The sequence below is a fragment of the Pelophylax lessonae genome (genome assembly GCF_965119305.1).
Source record: "Pelophylax lessonae genome assembly, chromosome: 3".
NCBI lineage: Eukaryota > Metazoa > Chordata > Amphibia > Anura > Ranidae > Pelophylax > Pelophylax lessonae.
In genome coordinates, this window is record NC_138770.1 from 93,182,686 (window position 1) to 93,197,538 (window position 14,853).

At 41.2% G+C, this 14,853-nt stretch overlaps 1 protein-coding gene across 3 annotated transcripts in view; it reads right to left on the reverse strand.

Annotated features, from left to right (window-relative positions):
* The window catches only part of PKHD1 (PKHD1 ciliary IPT domain containing fibrocystin/polyductin), a 1,006,139-nt gene that overhangs the window by 332,517 nt on the left and 658,769 nt on the right, over window positions 1-14,853 (reverse strand). For all 3 annotated transcript variants that reach the window (XM_082249887.1, XM_082249888.1, XM_082249886.1), the window contains exon 52: window positions 3,475-3,612. In XM_082249887.1, the coding sequence (XP_082106013.1) occupies window positions 3,475-3,612 (138 nt within the window). The remainder of the gene's footprint in view (window positions 1-3,474; window positions 3,613-14,853) is intronic.

Genomic DNA, 14,853 nt, shown 5'->3' on the forward strand with positions numbered 1-14,853 from the left:
CCCCCCCCCTAAGCAGGGGCATCAGACACCCCACAACCCCCAGAGCATAATCCGCAGGAGAACCGAGTCAAGGGGATCGCGAAGATTGCTCGAGTTTTACATGCGGCCTTCTCAGCCTCCTGCCCAAGATGGCGCCAGCCAGAACGGAGCTACCGCATCGCTGCCATCACCGCCTATAACTACACAAAATGAGGATCCAGTCTCAGACATGGAAGAAGCTGGGGAACAGAAAACACACCCAGCACCTTCCCCTACAGACAGAGGTAAGCACTCTGCAAACTCACCAGCCCACTCTCCTACTAAGCCTCCCCTCATGAAGAAGCAGCATGGTGCTGAAACTTGTAGTCCCACAGCTACTGCCAGCCCCACTTCTTCTCTAGCAACATTAGCAACTACTGATAACCCTGCATCAGAACATTCACTGAAAGCAATGCTGTTATCACTATAGGCTGGCATGCAAAGATAATTCAGAACCTCCATTAATCACCTGCATGACAGAGTTGATTACAGATCACATTGAGCAGCACCTGTCAGCAGCCACTACAGCCCATAACACCATAGTGGACATACAGGATGAACATACTGAGGCAATCCAACAATTGCGTCTAAAAGTAGCGGACCTGGAGGACCGCTCCAGGCGGAATAATAATAATATTAAAATCAGAGGTGTACCAGAAGCAATAACACCTGCAGAGATAACCCCCTATCTACACCAATTATTCTGCAAAATCCTTTCTAGATTCACAGCACAAGACCTGCTTATAGATATTGCCCACAGGATTCATAAGCCGCAACACCTACATGAGTCTCTACCCAGGGACATTCTGGCCATAATCCACTTTTTACACACCAAAGTGCACATCATGAGAGCCACCAGGTCTATGCTCACCCTGCCTGAACCATTTTCCAAAATTACGCTCTATAATGACATTTCTGCAGCAACCTCACTGGCTCGCAAAGCATTTTGCGCCGGTCACCTCAATTCTTATAGAGCATAAGATAACCTACAATTTTGCGGTTTCCCACCAAATTACTTGTTACCTACCAACGTCAGCAAGTCTCTATCTTGCAGAACACAGTCCTGCTAGTAATGGACTTTAAAGGCACTCTCATAGGTGGTTTTAGTAAAAAATATTATTTATTTAAACATCATAAAAATTGAGGTAAACACCATATAGACATGTTTAAAATGCTCACAGAAATGCAAAGGAGCATATTGAGAGTAGAATTATGGCATATCATTACACCTCTATAGCACACTTCGCACAGGAGGTAAATTGGTATATGTAGTTTGTCGATGCGTTTCGCTTCCTGCTTTTTCAAGATCAGCCACGAATATTACACATTTAACTAATAATAAAAATAAACAAAATCATTAGTTACACACATTAACAAAAAATGTTACATTGTAACATTTTTTTACATGTGTATAACTAATGATGTTGTTTGTTTTTTTATAATTAGTTTTGTTTTATATACTGTTTTTATAATTAGTTAGGTTTTATAGGCAGCCAAAGTGGAACACATATCTTTCCCATATATAATTCTGTACTTATGTGTTACTAAATTACCATTAAGTGTAGGCACAGTTATCTAGTCTTCCTCCTAACCCTTATCCTTTTATACGTACCTACTATTTTATAATTCCTTTCTTTTACTGGGCATCAATACTATACCCATTGAGGTTAGGCGCTGAGACACATAACTACCATATAGTTCTAACATTACAGTTTTATATATCTATTGTTTGTAAGTTCCAATAATGACAACATGTTGCTACCAATTCTGTAGCCTTAAACCTGGGAAGATATTCCTCTCTACCATGTAACTCATGCATTCTGTATTGTTTTCTATTGTTTTTTTTTTAAAACAATAAAACCAATTTAAAATGAAATAAAAAAAGTTCTGGAGTAGATTCTAAGTGTGGTATTTGCATTTGGAATCTATTGCTGTGAACCTACATCATGCGTTCAAACAAGCTGTTCATGCAAGTGAAACAGGCCATTGTAAGGCTGCAAAAATGAAACAAATCCATCAGAGAAAAAGCAGCAACATTAGGAGTGGTCAAATCAACAGTTTGGTATTGGAAAGAAGAACACACTAGTGAGCTTAGCAACATAAAAAGGCTTGGACGTCCACGGAAGACAAGAGTGGTGGATGATCGCAGGATCCTCTGTAGTAAAGAAAAACCCATTCACAACTTTCAGACAAGTGAAAGACACTCTTCAGGAGGTGGGCGTATCATTGTCAAAGTCTACAATCAAGAGAAGACTTCACAAGAGCAAATACAGAGGGTTCACCACAAGGTGCAAACCATTCGTAAGCCTGAAGAATAGAAAAGCCAGAATAAACTTTGCCAAAAAACATCTAAAAAAGCCAGACCAGTTCTGTAAAAGCATTCTTTGGACAGATGCAACTAAGAATAATCTGTACCAGAATGACGGGAAGAAAAAAGTGTGGAGAAAGCTTCAAACAGTTTATGATCCAAAGCACACAACGTCATCTGTAAAACATGGTTGAGGCAATGTGATGGGGCATGGGCATGCACGGCTTCCAGTGGCACTGGGTCATTGGTGTTTATTGATGATGTGACAGAATACAGAAGCAGCCGGATGAATTCTGCAGTGTTTGGGGATATAATACCAAGCAAAAGACAGCCGTAAACCCTGTTTAAATCTTCCAATTCTTTATTGTCACCCCTCAGTGAGTAAAAACAAAGTGGCTAATGCATTTCGGCAATGAGCCTTGATCACAGGTGCTGTGATCAAGGCTCATTGCCAAAATGCATTAGCCACCTTGAAAAAAGGCACAAAAGTTCCCTGCAATGTACAGTTCTGTGTAATACAGAAGAAGACAGGTAGTCTTCAATATGAGTAGCGTCCAACAGGAGGAGATCCAAGCACTAGCCCAACCAATATTTAGTGCAAATGGACTAAAAAGTCCCAGAGAGTCAGCCATTGTACAGCTGCACGATCTACAAAAATGGTAGGTCAACACAAAAGTCCACGAGAAGATCTCCATCAGAATACCCCCATGTGAACAGCAACATATTTTATTCAGACATAAAAAAAAAAAACAGACTGTTAAATATACCATAGAAAGGGTTTTGTTTTTTACGTTCGATAAGTGCAAAAATAAAACCCTGTTTAGCCACTAGCAGTAATCACTGTGTTCTCCCAGCAGGGACAGCTCCTCGTATCTCTGCCAGGAGAACACAATAGCTCTGCGGGAGTGATTCCCCCATCAAAACTAACTGTGTTGATGGGGGAATCTAGCGATTTTCTAGCAGGAAAGAAAATCGCATAATCTATGGCCTGCTTTAGATTGTTTGGCTTAGGGTGAGCTGATGCTTAGCACTAGCAATACAGCATCATACCAATGTGTTACACTCTTGTTTAGTGTCAACTTCTGATCCACATTAGGATTGAATATAAAAGAAACTGTAATGATGCATTTATAATTACTAAGACTTACCAATCCTTAGTTCCCCTCCGAAAATAAGAATGCAGGTGACATTTAAGACATTACTAGATTGCGAAGGAAACTCCAGACTTCCAAGGACATAGAGGCCACCAAGTGGAGGCAGAGCAATATCAACGATGACAGTTCTGTCTGGGGATAAAGGAACAAGACGATTAATTCATTTCACACACAAGCAGCTTCCTACAACCCTTCACATGACATGATCATTAAAATGTCCATGGGGCAGTCCAGTTTTATTAGAAGTCAAATAATAATTTGTAGAAGAAAGTTAGAAAGGGAAAGACAAGGGAAGGGTAATAAAGAGAAGCATTGACCAGAAAATAAAGCAAGAACAACAGCAAAGAGATGATGTACTGTAAGGGGTTCAATTTTATTAATTTATCCTGTATTCATATAGCACCAACATACTATGCAGTGATTTACAGAGTACATAGATCTATTTTATTCAGTCCACAGAAGAAAAAGTATATACACAAAAAAAAAAAAGAAAATACAGGCATACCCTTTAAGTTCACTCACTTTACATACACTCGCGAGTAAGGACACAGCTTGTTCAGCTTGGCACGACACTACTCCCGGTTTTTAACATTGGCGTCTATAGGAAATCTTGGTCAGCTTGACATGGCACTGCTTCCAAACCATAAGTGACAGGGATACCAAACTTAGGGAGCACCGAGAGGGGTCCCAGGACTACAACATATCCTTTTTGTGGCCGGGCCAGCTTGCCTAGGTAATCTACCATGTCATAGTCCTGGATCCCCTTAACATGCTCCCCAAGCTTGGTGTCCTTGTCACATGGTTTGGGAGCAATGCCATGTGAAGCTGACCAAGATTTCCTATGGAGCTAGTGTATTTACATGCATTGAGAAATGAAAAAAGGTATTGCTTCACTTTAAGTACATTTTCGTTTTACATACATGCTCTGGTCCCATTGTATACTTAAAAGTGGGGTATGCCTGTAAGGAGGACCCATAGAAGAAGGCTTTATTTCTCCACTGATCATTTAATTTTGACATGCAACTAACAGGGCAGCATTTTTAACCGACAATTTATCACATTGTTAATAGAGGCCAAAGATGATGGGATGACATTTTCACCATGAATTAATTTATCACCATGAAAATATAGTATATATTGCCATAATCATATAAATATCACCTGAGGTTTAGAGGTTAGGTTTTCATTATGAGTTAATTAAGTACTGTATGTGATAATTTTTATTTTTTTACACTAACATACAATTTTTCAGGACAAACTTTTGGTGTATGTCTCCTTCTTCAAGGTCAAAGCAATACTAATTCACAAAAGTTTTAGCAGAATGTTAAAAAGGGGGGATAAAGGGGAAGCATTCGTTGTAAAGGATACAGACAAATATATACAAGAGGGCCAGAGGCAGTTCGCAAATACTACTTGCTATAAAAAAAAAAACTGGATTATGATCCGACCCAGGATTTTACAAAGCCTACATTCAGAACTTATCAATGCGATTCCAGATAATCCAGAAATTGGAACTTCTACATGCTGCCCATGATTCAAAAGCCAGGAAATTCAGGCAAACCCATCATAACAGGTATGAATACCATTATCAAACATATCTTGTATAAAATATGTTAAAACAGTTAGTCATGAATACTGTGAGTTTCCTGCAAGACACAACTGATTTTCCAAACAAGCTCAACAATATACAAAAATTTCCACCAAATACACTCCTAGTCACTATGGATGTAGAATCTCTATACAGTAACATACCTCACAAGGATGGGTTGGCTGCATGTCACAGACTCTTATCATCCTCACCAAATTGCAAATACACTGCTGAGGATGTTACACAGCTCATCAAATTCATTTCTTACACACAAATACTTCACTTTCAACAATGACATCTATCTCCAGTGTATGGGTACTGCTATGGGAAGTAAAATGGCACCCCAATATGCAAAGTTTTTTATGGCTGACCTGGAAGACAAATTCCTAAACTGCATACAGCAAATATACACTGCTCAAAACAAAATTAAAGGAACATTTTTTAATCAGAGTATAGCATTAAGTCAATTAAACTCCTGGGATATTGAACTGGTTAGATAAGTAGCAGAATGGTTTGTTAATCAGTTTCAGTTACTTTGGTGTTAATGAAATTAACAACAGGTGCACTATATGGGCAACAATGAGAAAACCTCCAAAAGAGCAATGGTTTTACAGGTAGAAGCAACAGACGTTATTTTCCATACTAATCTTTTCTGACTGTTTTTCACTAGTTTTTTATTTGGCTAGGGTCAGTGTCACTACTGGTAGCATGAGGCAATACCTGGACCTTATAAAGGTTGCACAGGCAGTCCAGCTCCCTAAGGATGAAACATCAATATGTGCCATTGCCAGAAGGTTTGCTGTGTCTCCCAGCACAGTCTCAAGAGCATGGAGTAGATTCCAGGAGACAGGCAGTTACTCTAGGAGAGCTGGACAGGGTGGTAGAAGGTCCTTAACCCATCAGCAGGACCAGTATCTGCTCTTTTGTGCAAGGAGGAACAGTATGAGCACTGCCAGAGCCATACAAAATGACCTCCAGCAGGCCACTGGTATGAATGTCTCTGACCAAAGAATCAAAAACACACTTCATGAGAGTGGCCTGAGGGCACAATGTCCTCTAGTGGGCCCTGTGCTCACTGCACATTACCACAGAGCTTGATTGGCATTTGCCATTGAACACCAGAATTGGCAGGTTTGCCACTAGTACCCTGTGCTTTTCACAGATGGGAGCAGGTTCACCCTGAGCACATGTGACAGACGCGAAAGGGTCTGTAGAAACCATGGAAAACATTATGCTGCCTGTAACATCGTTCAGCATGACCGGTTTGGTGGTGGGTCGGTGATGGTCTGGGGAGGCATTTCCATGGAGGGATGCACCGATCTCTACAGGCTAGACAATGGCACCCTGACTTCCATTAGGTATCAGGATGTTACCCATTGTCAGACCCTATGCTGGTTCAGTGGGTCCTGGATTCCTCCTGGTGCACGACAATGCCCGGCCTCATGTGGCAAGAGTATGCAGCCAGTTACTGGAGGATGAAAGAATTGATATCACTGAATGACCCCTATGCTCACCTGCCCTAAATCCAGTAGAACACCTCTGGGACATTATGTTTCGGTTCATCCGATGCCGGCAGGTGGCATCTCAGTCTGTTCAGGAGCTCAGCGATGCACTGGTCCAGACCTGGGAGGAAATACCCTAGTATGCCATCCATCGTCTCATTAGGAGCATGCCCCGACATTGTCAAGCATGCATATAAGCACGTGGGTGCCATACAAACTAGTGAGTACCATTTTAAGTTGCTACAATGAAGTTTCAGCAAAATGGCCCAACCTGCTGCATAATTTTTCGTCTTTGAAGTCAGCCCTCTGTAGGTTGATAATTTTAATTTCCATCAAATGATGTGACATCGTTTCATTCCTAACACATTACTCAGTCTAAATCAATATAGATATCCAGCATGATATGTTTCCTCATTGAGATCTGATGTATTTTCAAAGTGTTCCTTTAATTTTTTTTGAGAAGTGTATATATAGATATTATCGCTATATTGATGATATCTTCAGCAGATGGATAGAAGTTAAAGAAAATCTAAAACAGTTTTACTCATTGATCAACACTTTTCACCCATCTATCAAACTAAAAATGGATTATTCTAACACAGATGTCAACTTCCTAGACACCACAGTATACATCAGGGATAACAAGCTTCACACTTCAATATACAGTAAACCGACTGACAGATGCAAATATCTACACAGTTACAGTTTTCACCCCCAACACACTAAACAGGCCATCATACACAACCAGGCCATCAGATACCACCGATGTCCAGACCCAGAAGAAAGATAAACATCTTAAAACACTAGCAGACTCCTTCCATAAGAAAGGTTACAAAGACAAAACCATCAACAACAGCATAAACATAGGCTTGAAATCCCGAAGAGGAAATCTCCTTCAATACAAAGAGAAAAAAACAAATAACCGTGTACCTCTAGTCACCACATACAATCCAGCACTAGGAGAGTTAAAAAAGATAATTAAAGATTTACAACCCATCATAACAGAGGATGAAACTCTGAAAAAAATATTCCAACAACCCCCAATACTGGCTTTCAGACAACCACCCAACCTCAGACATAAACTAATCAGGAGGAAACTCCATTCTATTATTATGAAGTCACAAATAATGGAAGCAAACCCCGCAAAAAAAAAGGCTGCAAACTTTGCAACCAGATTAATCTGTCTAAAAGTGTCACACACACAAATAAGACCTTCAATATCAAGGGATCATACAGCTGTACCTCCAGTAATGTTGTGTACCTCATCCAATGCAAAAGATGTAGCAAAGGATCATATTTTAGCGATACAGGACAGAAGTTGGAAGCGAGGATGAATTTGCACAGACATTCCATCAAGGAATATAAAGAAGTTAGTTTTTGCACACCTGTGGGGCATAATTTCTCACAACCGGACCACACTACACAATAGAAGACCTCGGCATCTTAGTTCTTTTTGTTTCAAGTATTTTATTGAATAATGCAAATGAGTAACAATGTTTGACATACAGAATAATGAGAAGAAGTGCAATCAAAGATTGGTAACATAGTATAACAAACAACTGTAACTACAGTAAATCGTGAGGGTTGGTAGACAAGGGGCGGTAAGATGGGTGGTCATGAGAGAGTACACCATAGAGGCATACCATAAAGGGAGCACACTGTGCCTAGGCGGGGAGGCGCAACCAATCAACTGTTATACTGAAAGGGAACAGTACCCAAGTTTACCGTACCATGTGGGAAGGGGCAGGGGGGTGTGTAGAACCTCAACATCTTAGTTCTTAAAGGTAATTTCAGAACTATCCAGGAAAGCCATTTTTTTTAACTAAGAATGATACTTCTATTTGACACAAAAAATAACAGCCAAAATGTAGATTTAGGTTTCCTTTCCCATTACATAACAGTTCTATGACCCCCTTTGTGACTATCATCTACATCCCCCCACTCTATAGCTCTCCCGCTGTCTCATCTCACTAACTTTGTTAGTTTTATTACCAATGCCATATACATTTGTTTGTGTGTTTGTTTGTTTTTTGTTTTTTTTCCTTCCCTCCGAGATTTTTTTTTTTTTTTAACATTCTGCAAAAACTTTTGTGAATCAGTACAGTTTGCCCTTGAAGAAGGGGACTGTGACGAGACCAATCTCGCCACTGGGCGTTGGAGAAGCCTGGTTGCTCGCCCCCTGCAATGGGACTATGGACCCTCTCATCAGCCCAGGCTAAACGTAAACCCCATGGCAATTTGACTGTGTTTGTGGCATCTGAGCGCTGTTTGGATATGTTGAGCGCTCAGATCCAGGCTATCTGGGGATGGGTTGAATGTAGGGGTTCTGTTCAGTAGACTGGGAGTTATGCATTTTTGTGTCTTTTTGTGTTTCTTTAAACATGTGGCTAATGGAGCCTTGCCTCTCTCCTGGAAGCTAAAACGTATTCCTGTAAACTGTAAGGAACAGGAAGCCAACTCCTAATATGGGCATTACAGGAAGTTCTGAGGAGACGGGCGGTCTATTGACACTCAGAGTAATGTGTATTGAGGGCTCGTTAGGGAACCATTGTTCTGTGTCTGACTATTGTGTACATTGATTGCCCCCTGGGGCTCCTGTCTCCTTGCATTGGTCAAAGCTATCTGACCAATCCCTGTTGACTCATTTTCAAGCCCTCATTTGCATATGCTGGAGAGGACCTTAGTGAGAACTGCAAGTACTTTACAATTGACCAATGGGAAAGCGGTTGTTGGGGGAAGGATGTTCCAATTTCTGTATAAAAGTGTGCTCTGTTTTTCCAATAAATGTTGTTCCTGTTTTACCCTCATCTCGGGGCTTTGTCTCGTTATTGGGGGAATCTGCTGCAGGGATTGCTATGGTCTTCCATACTCCCTTAGAGAATCACTAAGCTCTTATAAGAGCTTGTGTAAGAGCTTGTTCGTGCTGCACTCTCTGGGGAAAGAGAGGTTCACCCACAGGAACCTGGGGCCTTGTCGTTGGTCCAGGGTGGGTAGGAGATGCCAAGACCCTAACCAAGCTGCGGCGGTTCGTGGAGTCTGAAGTGCTTACGGTGTCTGGTGGAGTGCTTGGAGCCCTCGGGAAGCACTAGGAGAATCTGTCAACGGAGGTACCTGCTCAGGGGTGCCCTGTTCCGTAACAGGGACATACCCCGAAAGTTTGTCCTAAAAAATTGTATGTTAGTGCAAATAAAAATCTATCACAGACAGTAAGCAATATTATCATGAGATAATAGACCTTAAGAGGCTGCTTTAGCAATCCTTAGTACTAGTACTAAGTACTATAACAACTTAAAGTGTTACTAAACCCACAACAGTAAAATCAGTCTGTATATACAGTAAAGCATGCTTGGTATACTCACTGGGGAACCTAAGGGGTTAATCTTCCACAGTGTGTAAAAAGGCTGTTTGATCCTGTATTCACAGATCCTCCTCTTCTTACATTGTCCCCATAACATGTCCAGATAATACAGAGTTACTGGAGTCAGGTTGCACATGCTCAGTTTGGTGAGTATTGTTAGAAAGGTGTTTATTTCTTGGGAGAGTGCATGTGATCAGCACAGGCCCAATTATCACTGTCCAGACAGAGGGTCAGGGGTTTGATGCAGTTTAAAATCTCCTCTTACAAGCTTTAACCAGGTACTGATAAAAATCACAAGACTGCTATATACTGCTGATGGGAAAAGGTATTTAGCAGTTTATATTTATTAAAATAATTGCATTTCCATGTACTGTGGGAGACCAGATATAGTGAGTGCAGGCTCCTGGGTTTAGTAACATTTTAAGTGTGTGTGTCTGGATTGGCTTTAAACTTCTGTCAATGGGACCTTAAGAATTCACAGACAGGTGCATTTGGCTTGCAGTTGACCTCCTTCTAACTTGCATTTGCCTGTCCTCAAGTTGTTTTTTGCATTACCAAAGACTTGTATTCGAGTGCAAAACCTGTTTGAAGCAGGCAAAAGCCCATTGACACAGACCCTAAAGCTAAACTCCAATCAGATATAAAAGACACAAATTAATGCAACTTTCTATAAATTAATACATTATTAAATGCATTTTAAACAGAGGACACAGCTGAATTTGACTTTGTATCAGCCTCCTGCAATTTTGTGTACAGTAGAAATCTAACTGAGAGAGAGAATCTGAGAAAGGATCTGTGATTGGGGGAGAAAAACCTGTGACTGATCACACTCTCCCCCATTCATAGATCGTGTAATCAGTGAAAGAACTTTTCTCATTGGAGGAGTGGGCAGGAGGGGGTGGGGCCTCTGTTGGGTTTTTTAAGTACAGCTGAGCCTAGAGACTCAAAGCTGTTAAAGCGGAGTTTCATCCTAAAAAAATTTTTAACAAAAAATACCCCTAGGACAGTCAGGGCTAGCTAGATCATTTAAGCAACGATAGCCTCTGAACTGTCCCCTGTTTAGCTTACCTGTAAGAAGAAAAACTTACCTTGAAAATGTCTTGTCTAGCGCTGCCATCTGCATTGTAGGCAGTTAACCACTTAAGCCCCAGCCCTATTTCGGACACTTTTTGTTTACAAGTTAAAATCAGTATTTTTTCCTAGAAAACTACTTAGAACCCCCAAACAATATATAATTTTTTTAGCAAAGACTCTGGAGAATAAAATGTCAGTCATTGCAATATTGTTTGTCACGCGGCATTTGCGCATCGGTCTTTAAAACGCCATTCTTTTGGAAAAATTGTGAAAAATCACATTTCACTGCATTTAAAAAATACTAAACAGTAAAGTTAGCCCATTTTTTTGTATATTGTGGAAGATGATGTCAGGCTGAGTAAATAGATACCCAACATGTTACGGTTTAAAATTGCGCACACCCGTGGGATGGCGACAAACTATGGTCAATAGAGATCTCAAGAGGCGACGCTTTACATTTTTTTAATGGTTACCAGTTTAGAGTTAGAGTTTAGCTTTTTTCTTTTAATTATTGCTAACGCTATGGCGATCGCGGCGATACCTCACATGTGTGGTTTGAACAGCGATTTCATTCGTGGCCCGACTTCCGTATACGTTTTTTTTCGTGCGTGAGCTAACGGTGACCGGGGGGGGGGGGGGCTAATTTTTTTTTTTCCTATTTTTTTTTTTTAACTTTATTACAGGTTTTTTAAAAAAAAAAAAAAAAAATCTGATCACTTTTATTGCTGTCACAAGCAATGTAAACATCCCTTGTGACACCAATATGCAGTGACAGGTACTCTTTATGGAGTGATTGAGGGTCTAAAAGACCCTAGACCCCTCCACTACACTTCCATGTATGCAAAACGCCGAAAACTGCGTTTTTGCATACAGCCGTTTTTTAAATTTGCCGCCTTTTGCAGCAGAGTAACCCGGAAGTGACGTCATGGACGCCGCCTCCAGGTTACGTCATCAGAGACCTGATCTAAGCCGTTTCTGGCTTTGATCGTGACTCCATCCAGCCGGCGGACGTGCCGGCTGGGTGCTCGGGTCTCCCGGTGGGACGGGAGGCCTGTTCAAAGTCACGGAAGGCGGCGGGAGGGGGGGACGTCCCCTCCCGCTCACCCGGGTAACGATCGAGCGGCTCCCGAGCCGCTTCGGTCGTTACTAGCGGAAAGCTGACCATCGGCTGTAAACCACGGTACCGGGATGGTGCCTCTAGCTAGAGGCATCATCCCGGTAGAACACCGCAAAGTCTGCCGACGTAGACCTACGTCATTTTGCGGTAAGTGGTTAAAGCCGTAGCGTCCCTCTTCATGTCCTCTTCCGCGATGCCGGAGTCCCAGAATGCCCCACTCGTCACTTCCGGTGCAGGCGCGTCATCCCGAAACTGGTTCTGCGCATGACCAGAAGCTTTTCTAATTGATTCAGCAGGGAATGACGCGCTTGAACTGGAAGTGACGAGTGCAGGTGCATTGACTCCTGGGATTGATGATGCTCATCTCCCAGGAGACAATGTTAAGGAGGAAGTGACGTCGGGGGCCGCAGCCGCAGGAGGAGGAAGTGGAAGGAAGGTACATTAATTTTCAGGAAAAATAAGGTAAGTGAAAAAAAAAATATGTATTAATTATCCAATTCTTTTTCAGGATGTTTTAATGTAATCGATGGAGCAAAGTGTCAAAATAGGGTGGAACTCCGCTTTAACTATCACAGTGCTGAAAGTTCAGCAGCATGAAGAGGACAGAGCAGGCCTTGAGTGAAGAGTTCTACAGAATCCAGCTGCCAGCACAACATGAGACATACTTTATTAAAAGTAAGCAATACATCTAAAGCTGTAGAAAACATAATAATTTTAACTAAACTACAGCTTTAATGAATCAAGTCCTATTCGTTTTTTTGGGGCATGATAAATTCATTTTTTCATGTTGTAAACTAATTTTTCGGGTGTGAGGAGAGTATAATACACATGATACAAGCTATCAGTGCTGAAAATTTGCGTGTCAAAATTTCTGCAGCTAAAATAAACAAAACAGGTTTTAGAGGATGGAAACTAACAGATCAGTTTCCTTTAATGTACTGTATTTTCACGTGGTGGTAGAAACGCACACAATCCCAGTGCGATGAAAGAACTTTTATTTTATTTTATGAAATAATGCAAAGACAGTTCATAACCTGGTGGGAAGGCAACCCAGCTGGGAACACTCACAGGTCCAGCAGTCTGTAGAGAGAGCCGGGTTCAGACAAACTGACAGTCCCTGTTGAGAGGGGCAGAATGCGGCCTGGTTGTCTTGGGCCCGAGCAGGAAAATGTCCAGTGAAGTTGTGTGCCCTATTCTTTCCCTCCTTGTCAGGCACCTTTCCCTACCACTGGTTCCGTCCCTACTAGGCAGGGTACCTGTTCCTCCTCTACTAACTCGTCAAATGTGCACCAAACCTGGGAACCAGAGCCTTAAATAGGCTCTGCCTTACCCAAGATGGCTGCCAGAGTCACACTGGGCGGCAGCATCCAATTGGATCGCTTCTTCAGTGACCCAGCAAACCATAGAGGAACTGTGTTCCTCCCGACTTCCTCTCCAACTGCGGTGCCACTGAAGAAAAGCACCACATGCAGTGGAGAAAGTAGACTGCAACTGCCCACAGGTAGGTATCACATCTGGGTAAACAGATGCCATAAGGAGAGTAGAAATAGAATGACTGGTAAAGGTCTTTAAGCAGTGAGTAATTTTATGAGATGTTAGCTTATTTAAGGCTGGTTTAACCAGCATCTACCTGGAGAGTTCTTCCCTTTCCATTCTTTCATTTGAATCCCATGGTGGTTTTTGGTAAATTGATATACAGTTAAATGCCAACTGCTGTGAAATTAAAGCAGACCTTGCATCAAAAGGCAAGGCCCACTTATGAGGTAGACTCTGACTCTCCACATGAAAACACTGGGTGCATAAAACCATAAAAAACATGAGTAGAGTCCTATGGTGCCTAGGTGAGAATGATGTCAAATAACATAAATCTTCCTTTTGCAGCATTTTCTGCATTTTTTAATCTGAAATCAAAGTGAAGAAATCAACCTGGTGTGTCAGATGGCATATCAGTAACATTGCCAGTAACTGTACCTTGGTTCCATGTTGTGATTGTGCAAAAAAAACAGCAAAAACCTCACTAGTTGCTGCCAGCTTGTGTGTTACCATTTTCATATAAATGGATATGTTTATACGAATGAAAAGAAGGGGTATAGTAAACAGAACAGTAATGTTGATAAAAGTATATTGAATGCACCTTTGTGGCATATAGAGTCCAGTGTTAAAAAAAAAAAAAAAAAAAAATAGAAAACATCAATGTAAATAAATCACCAGGACCAGATAGCTTACGTCTGAGAGTCCTCAAAGAACTTGTCATAGCCAGACCGTTATTCCTTATTTTTAAGGACAGCTTACTGACTGGAATCGTATTAGCTGATTGGCGAAAAGCTAATGTGGAACCAACATTCACCAAAGGGATCGAGATCTATACCTGGTGACTACAGACCTGTCAGATTAACATCAATAGTATGTAAACTATTGAAAGAAATGATAACGGACCATATCCAAGATATCCAAATATTTGCTGATGGATATAATATCATTAGTTGTAGACCTGCAGAACGGAAAAACTTGTTTCGGAAAGATTCATTATGTTACTTATTTTGCTTTGTTGATTTGTTTCGGAAATTGTTTAGTTTTGTTTTGTTTATTTGTTTTCAAACCCATTTCAACTTCTCGGATGTATTCAAATTCTAATTAAATCAAAAATATTAATGTGATTTCTGTGTGAAGGATAGCTGGTTGTTAAGGAGCAGGGCAGCCTTCCAGCCCCTGCGTCCTTAACAACCCCATAACT